The sequence below is a fragment of the Dictyostelium discoideum genome, assembly GCF_000004695.1.
Source record: "Dictyostelium discoideum AX4 chromosome 5 chromosome, whole genome shotgun sequence".
Taxonomy (NCBI): Eukaryota; Evosea; class Eumycetozoa; order Dictyosteliales; family Dictyosteliaceae; genus Dictyostelium; species Dictyostelium discoideum.
The window spans coordinates 3,353,326-3,361,449 of NC_007091.3; the positions used below are offsets into that span (position 1 = coordinate 3,353,326).

The 8,124-nt window shown below is 23.0% G+C and overlaps 4 protein-coding genes across 4 annotated transcripts in view; all 4 read right to left on the bottom strand.

Annotated features, from left to right (window-relative positions):
* Positions 1-96: 96 nt before the first annotated feature.
* DDB_G0289871 (hypothetical protein) lies at positions 97-1,276 on the bottom strand (the record flags this gene model as incomplete). The annotated part of the gene is made up of 3 exons (XM_630945.1): positions 97-237; positions 340-1,020; positions 1,100-1,276. 3 exons carry the CDS (start codon positions 1,274-1,276, stop codon positions 97-99), a joined length of 999 nt encoding a protein of 332 aa, XP_636037.1.
* A 238-nt stretch (positions 1,277-1,514) lies between these two features.
* On the bottom strand, positions 1,515-3,633 carry DDB_G0289845 (hypothetical protein; the record flags this gene model as incomplete). The annotated part of the gene is made up of 2 exons (XM_630946.1): positions 1,515-1,530; positions 1,691-3,633. The coding sequence occupies 2 exons, from the start codon at positions 3,631-3,633 to the stop codon at positions 1,515-1,517; spliced, it is 1,959 nt and encodes a 652-aa protein (XP_636038.1).
* Positions 3,634-3,718: 85 nt separating this feature from the next.
* Positions 3,719-5,422, bottom strand: DDB_G0289847 (hypothetical protein; the record flags this gene model as incomplete). Its single annotated transcript, XM_630947.1, has 1 exon — positions 3,719-5,422. The coding sequence occupies one exon, from the start codon at positions 5,420-5,422 to the stop codon at positions 3,719-3,721; it is 1,704 nt and encodes a 567-aa protein (XP_636039.1).
* Positions 5,423-5,825: 403 nt separating this feature from the next.
* Positions 5,826-8,124, bottom strand: part of DDB_G0295737 (PAP/25A-associated domain-containing protein) — a gene marked incomplete at both ends in the record, with an annotated part of 2,911 nt that continues 612 nt past the window's right edge. The window contains 2 exons of the mRNA XM_002649056.1: positions 5,826-6,884; positions 6,979-8,124. The exon at positions 6,979-8,124 is cut by the window's right edge and continues 612 nt beyond it. Of these exons, the coding sequence (XP_002649102.1) occupies positions 5,826-6,884; positions 6,979-8,124 (2,205 nt within the window). The remainder of the gene's footprint in view (positions 6,885-6,978) is intronic.

An 8,124-nucleotide genomic window follows, 5' to 3' on the forward strand; every position in this document is an offset into this window, starting at 1 on the left:
ATTTTTTTTTTTTTTTCTATTTTTTTTTTATAATCTTTGGCCGAAGATTTTTTTATACACAAATATTTTATTTTTAAAAAAAAATTATTTTAATTATTATTGATGGTGTAAATTTCCAGTGAAATCTTCAACATATTCTAAAAAAGAACTTTGTAAAATAAATAAATCCAAGTTGAGTGCTGGTGGAATGTTTGCAGGTGGATTAGGAACTCCATTAAAAATGATTGTACTTGGAATCTAAATAAATAAATTGAAATAGATTAAAAATGAAAACAAACAAATTAATTAGAAACCAGTAAATACATATTATATATAAATGAATTATATATTTTTACTTACACTAATTAAAAACATGGGAAGATTAGGTGCATTACATTGAACTGGATTGGTTCTTTTATATCCGACTGCTGGAACACCAACTGTAATAGTTTGATATTGATTTTCATTTATTTGAGAAATTGGTTTGGTTCCAAAAGAAATTATAGAAACTGGATTTTCTCTGCTTATAACACCATTAAACACAAGTGCTGTGCATTTAAATGTATTATTATTATTTGGATCTCTTGGTCTGATACAAATACATAATACATATTGAATACCTGAAATTCTAAATAAAATTCTTGCTCTTGCTACCGCATATGAAACACCTTTTGAGTAATACATCTCAAAAGCCACTGTAGGGATATCTACATTAGGTTGTGCTCTTCCCTTTGGTAGTAAACATGAATCGGGTTGAACAAAACCATTGCCAGGTATAGCAATTGACAGTTCATTCAAACCCACAAGGCTATAATTACTAGTAAGGCTATATGCACCGACTTGTACAAGAAAATAAGATAAACCGAATGCATGAATCTTTGAAACGCTCAAATCAGTGATTATAACGAAACCATTAATAAGCATTACCTTTGGAATATCATCAAACATATTTCTTATATTATCAAATTTTTCAAGACTAATATTTTTTGCAACAATAATACCATCAACATTTTTATTAAACAGTAACAAATCACCCAACTCCTATGTATTTTATAAACATTTAAAATAAAAAATATCAATATTTATCAATCTTCATTAGTTTTAATTATTTAATATTTACTTTTTTACTGAATTTAATTCTCTCTTTGATTGAAATAAATTGATTTGATAAATCTACTAAACTGAAGCTATCAATAGATTTCAAATCAAAACTTTTATTATTTTCATTTGTTAATGTATTCATTACTGACTGTACATTGGTGGCTCTGCCAATTGATAAAAAAGAAAAAAATTTCATTTTTTTGGATTTTTTTTTCCCAAAAATGGTGGCCCTAAAATTTTTTTTTTTTTTTTTTTTTTTTTTTTTTTTTTTTTTTTTTTTTTTTTTTTTTTTTTTTTTTTTTTAATAAAATATATATAAATAATCTTTAATTAATTATTTGAAATAATATAACATAAAAAAATAAAAAAAATAAAAAAAAAAATTTTTACTTTTATAATTTTTTTAAATAATTTGATATAAATTATTTTTACTTTTATAAACAAGTGTCTCTATCATTTAAAAATCAATTTACACTTTTTTAATAAAAGTTTTTTTTTTATGATAAAACCACCCGTTTGAAAAAATAAATCAAAAAATCATAAATAAAAGAATGAATATTTTATAATTTTTTATTATATCCTAATTTATCTTTTTTATCCACCCCCTTACAACCAATTAAAATCATATTTATAATTTTCATGTGTTTTTAATAAATCTTTTAAGAGATTTAATAATTCATTATTATTTTTAATATAAATATTATAATAATATTTTATGATTTGAATATTATTATTATTGATTGCATCAGTAATTCCAAGTTTTGAAATAGTAAATTGATTTGGGTATTGATTTAAAAGAAAATCACAAAATCTAATATCTCCTTTTATAAAACTTTTATGAAATATAGTTTTTTTTAAATCACCTTCTTCTTCTTCTTTATATTGTTGTGATTTAAATTCATTAAACGAATCAATTCTTTTCTTTAACATAATTTGAACTTCTTCTCTTTTTAATACTTCAACTAATGGTTTTATTATACTAATATCATTTTCAAATTGATCTATATTAAATTCTAATTGATGATAACCTTGAATTTTATTTTTAAAATCTAAATATAGATCCATAACATTATCAATAACATCCACTTGGTCATTTGAATGATTAAATTGTTTAGAAACTAAAGCTTCAATTTGATTTGAAAATTTAATTAATACTCCATCAGTTGAAAAGAGATAATCAATTAGACAACTTAAAAATAAAGTTTGAACTGTTTCATTTCCAATTTCAATCGACTGTTGATCTGATGAATTATTGAAAATATAATTATTTTCAACTAAAAATTTGAATTCTAAATAAGTAATATTAAAATTTGCTCCTCCTCCTCTTCCTCCTCTTATTGAATTTAACAAATCTATATTAAAATTCTCAATTAAAAATTTAACTAAATCCCATCTATAACATGAAATTGAAATTTTATAAATCTTGTCAATGAAATTTGAAATATAAAATTGATATTTAATTAATTTTTCAAAATCTTCAATTGTTATAATTTTACATAGTAATTCTAATGTATGATCTGGTATTTTAAATACTGCAACTATTGGACAAGCTTTTAATATTAAATTATTATTAAATGTAATATCATTAAATTGAGCCACAATTGGATGGTTCAATAGTGGTATCAAATAAATTTGATCTCTTTCATTTTCAAATAATTTACTAGTTGATTTTAATTTTTCAAATGGAGAATTATAAAAATATTCATTTGTTAATAATATTGAAACACCATTATTATTATTATTATTATTATTATTATTATTATTATTATTATTATTATTATTATTATTATTATTATTATTATTATTATTATTATTATTATTATTATTATTATTATTATTATTATTTTTATTATTATTATTATTATTACTATTATGATTATTATTATAATTATAAATTAATTCTAATCTATTCCAAAATAAATCAATTCTTCTAATATTTAAAAAGTAATTTAAATCAGATTGAAATGATAATTTAATATTTTCATTTGAATTTTCTTTTGGTAATAAACTAATTGATAATTTATTTAATATCGAATCAAATGGTGTATCAAATTGATAAATTGTGCCATTTTTACTACTAGTGAAACTTCCTTTTAATAAATAATCAAATGTGAATGATGATTCATTAATATATACATTTCTTGTAGAGTTATTAATAGCAATATTTAAAGGATTTGATTGAATATATTTTATCAATTTTGCTGATCTAATTTGAATATAATATGTTGAATGATAAATTGTATGTTTAATTTCAATACCTTCATTTCCCAACAACGATCTCGCTTTTAAAACATCTTGAATTTGGACACCTTTAATTTTTATTAATAATGAATAAAAATAATTTAATAATTTTTGATAATCATCTTTATTAGAATAAGTTAATTCTGATGGTATTCCTAGTCGATCGGTTATTATTATTGTTTTCATTATTTTTGCTTCTTCTAATTTTGAAAGTGCAGAGAATTTTTTAATAATTAATTGAATTATTGATAAAATCTCATTAGGTGTTGCACTACTTTTAATATTTAAAAATGATAAACTTTTATTCCCCATAAAAATCTTCTTTCCCTCTATTGACTCTTCTAAAGAAGTTATTGGAAAATTAAATTTATTTTGAAAATCTGATAAATCATTGATATTATGTAAACAGTTCAATCAATTTAATTTTAACTGAATAACAAAATGCATCCCATATTAAAAAATTAAAACAACCTAAAGATCCCTCTGCTTCATTGATTTTATTCAAATGTAAATTAATAGTTGATGTTGGTATAATCTTAACTAAATCCCCATAAAAGTTTGTACATGATAAATTAAATCTATCAAATTGTTTTAAAGCATCACTATCACCATCACCATCACCATCACAATTACCATCACAATCACCATCACCATTACCATCACCATTATCATCACCATTATCATCACCATTATCATTACCATTTAAAAATTGTACCAATCTATTAATATCATCTATTGAATTTGGTAATTCAACATTGTCACCTATAAATGTTTGATTTTTTATAAATGATGCATTACATTTTTTTAATGTTTCTAAATCACAATTTCTAATTGCTTTCTTTAATTGAAAAATTTCAATTCTATTACTAAATACTTTATTTTGATATTGAAATCCTTTAATCTTTTCATTATAAAGACAATAATAATCTTCATAATAACTATAATCCATTTCAAATTTTTCACCAATAAATGTATGTAGCTTTTTTAATCTTATTGATTCATCTGTAATTTTTTGAATATTTTTAAAAGTAATATAATCTTGATGATATGCATCATTGGATTCATTGGATTCACTTTGACTTTCATCACCATCAATACTACCATCATTAACACCACAATTACAATTTTCATTACATTCACAATCTTCAATATAATAAAATGTATATTCAAAATGTATTCTAACATATCTTGATAATGTTTCGAATGAGTCTAAAAAGTTGATATATTTTTTAATTCTATATTGATCACCTTTATAAACTACAAGTTTTAAATCCATTAATTTATTTACTGAATAATTACATTTCATTGAAAGTAACAATACATAATTTAATCCAAAAATAGATGTTGATTTTGTAAATAAATTATTATCTAAAATAATTTTAACCATTTCATCAGAATATTGATAATTATCAAATGCCGACTCTAATGTATTATCTTTATTAATAATCGTTGTTTTTTCATCTGTTGTTGTTGTTGTTGTTGATGATTTAATAATTTTAATTAATTGATTTAAAACATTAGGTGTTGAACATTGTATTGCTAATTCAATAGTTTTTGGGTAAATTACCATTGAACCAATGCTACCATATGGTTTAAATTTAAAAAGTATTTTTAAAACATCTACACTATGACAAACTACTGCTAAATCTGGTAAATTACAAATTTCAAATTCAAATCTTCTGTATTTTAATAATAATATTAAGATCTCTTTTAATTGTTTTCTTTCAATTTTATTTTTCATTAATTGACTATCTTTATTTTCTAGAGTTGTTATTAGTGTTTGTGTTTGTGATTGTGATGGTGGTGGTGTTGTTCTTAAAGTTGAAAATTTTAAAAATAATATTTTAATTGACTCTTTTTCAAATTCTATATATTCATTAGTTTCAATCTTTAATTTTAATAATGAATAAAGTCCATTCTTTATCATTACACCTAATGAGTGTGTATCTTTAAATTTGCATCTATTGCCAACTCTAATTTTATTTGGATCTTCATATTCAACCCATTCTGTATTATGAATTTGTTGAAATATTTGTTGATTTATATAAATATTCCTAAAAACTAGCCAGAACAATATCTCTTTAAAACTTTCTTGTTCCATTTTTATATAAAAAATAAGAAAAATAATAAAATAAAAAATAAAATCAGATTTTGTTGTGAAAAAGAAAAAAAAAAAAAAATACAGAAAAAAAAAGAAAATTTTTACAGAAAAAAAAAAGAAAATTTTTTTTTTTTTTTATTTGTTTTATATTAGAAGTTCTTTATTCGAACAATTGTACAGTGATTTTTCTATTATGTGATTATTATATTATTATATTTATATATATATTTTTTTTTTGAATATTTTAAAAAGAAAAAGGGAAAGAAAGAAAGAAAAAAAAAAAAAAAAGAAAAATAAAAAAGAAAAAAAAAAAAAAAAAAAAAGATGTTTTTTTTTTTTTTTCTATTATAATTTTGGTTATTATGGTTATTATTTGTTATTATTTATATTACTACTATTACTATTACCAAGGGAAACCTATTGACTCTTTTAATTTTTGTGGAATATCTTTTCCATTTGGGTGGTTATCATTATTATTTTTTTTATCATTCTTTGTTTTTGATGAAAATTCTCCTTCAGAGTCATCAGAGTTTGTGTGGGAAGAATTACTATCATCAGAATCAGAAGATGAATATTCTGAATATCCTGAACTATGTATATCTGAACATTCGTTTTGTGATTGAGATGATTCTGAAAACTCTTCACCACTACTGCTACTACTGCTGCTGCTACTACCATTCTTTTTGTTACTATCTTGATTATTTTTATCTTTTGATTTTTTATTATTATTTCCTTCATCTTGACTATCTTCATCGCTATGAATTTGTCTTGGATCTTCTTCGTCCTCCTCATCCTCATCCTCATCCAATAGGTTGATTACTAATGGTGGAGTTTTAACCAAAAGGTCATCCATTGAAACTAATTGTGGTAACAATTTTTCATCTTCTAATTGTTTTGCATATTTCACAATATTTTTTCTCTCTCTAGCGATTTGATCAACCAAACGCTCCTCGATGAATTTAGAGAGTTGAGTTGGGAAAGAGAAACGGGAATATTGATCCTTTATCATATCGTTTGAGACCAACTTTAAGAAACTATTACAAAGTACACCTCTAATGAATGGAATGTTGAAACTACTCTTACCGACATCATTATCTCTATCATGTGGATCGATTAATGTTAAACTTGTACCCCATTGTTCTTCCTTTTTATAATAGTATCCACCATTCTCTAAACTGATTCCATAGAGTGAGTAATTGAATGATCTTCCATAGAGTTCTAAAAACTCAATTAACATTGAGCCATAATCAGTTGCATCACCTGCATGTCTATATTCTCTTCTAATCTTACTAGTTGGTGATTGACAACGATATTGATGTGGTACATATCGAAGTTGTATAAAACTAACTACCATCAATGCCAAGGCATATGATCCAATTCCACCAGTATATGTTTCATTTAAATTATTTTGATGTAAAAAGAATTTTATTATTAAAAGTAATGTTCTCATTGATTTATATTGCTGAAAAAAAATAAAATAAAATAAAATAAAAAAATATATTAGTATTATATTTTAAAAAAAAAACTAAATAATTTTTAAAATTATAAAAACTTACTTTTAATAAACCTTTAACAACAGCAGTATTTTCAATACCATTTGGAGTATCAAAACAAATATCAATATTGTAGTGGGAATGAGAACTTGTCATTTTAATGATTGGAACTTTAGCACCGAAAATATTCCGTACATTTATGAAAGAGTCTTGATGATTTCTAATTATTATATCAAAGAGGTCTCTAATTGGATTTTGATTGTATTTATTTACACTTTCAGCATTGTTAATGCCAGAGATTTGAATATCAATATCACTGGAAGGAATGAATAGATTTGAAGAAAAGGAACCAAATACCACTACATTTGCTTTTGGCCAATTTGATTTAACTATAGCATCCAAATCTCTTATTATCTTTTGTCGTATTCTTGACTCCAACTCACTTGGTTCCAACCATTGTGAAAACAATTCAATCTCTCTATTAAATGATAAACTTGATAAATCCTTACTGGTATAATGTCCTTCTAACCATAATGGAATATGAATTGGTTTTTCATTTCTCTTATGGTGATTACCATGATTACCATGATATTTATTCTTTGAAAAATTAAATGTTGAATTATTATATGAAAATGGTTGACTATTGTACTGGTTATTGTTATTATTGTTATTATTATTGTTATTATTATTATTATTATTGTTATTATTATTATTATGGTTATTGGTGTTATTGTTATTATTTGAAAGCGTTTGTTTTTCTACTGATGATTTTGAATTATCAAAAAGTGGTAAAAAGTTTTCTTGTGAAATATTATAAATTGGTTGTGGTTGTGGCTGTGGTTGTGTAGTAGTTGATGGTTGTGATGTTTGAATTGATTGAGGTTGTTGTGTGGTAGTTGGCAATTGGGTTGATGGTAGAGATGGTGATTGTGTTTGTGTTTGTGATGCAGATGATGAAGAAGATGATGAAGATGATGATGAAGATGATGATGTTTTCTTTGGTGATGGAGGTTGTGTCATTGAAGACTCTTTTTTATCATCTTCACTATCGTGAATCATTGAAAATTCTTTGTTAGAGTGGTGGTCATCAGTTTGGTTAATCTTTTCTTTTATCTTGTCAGTTGGTATTATATTTGGCTTTTGATATTTCTTTGGATAAGATGGTGATTTTGAAAAAGAAGATGGTGAACTATTATTATTATTATTACT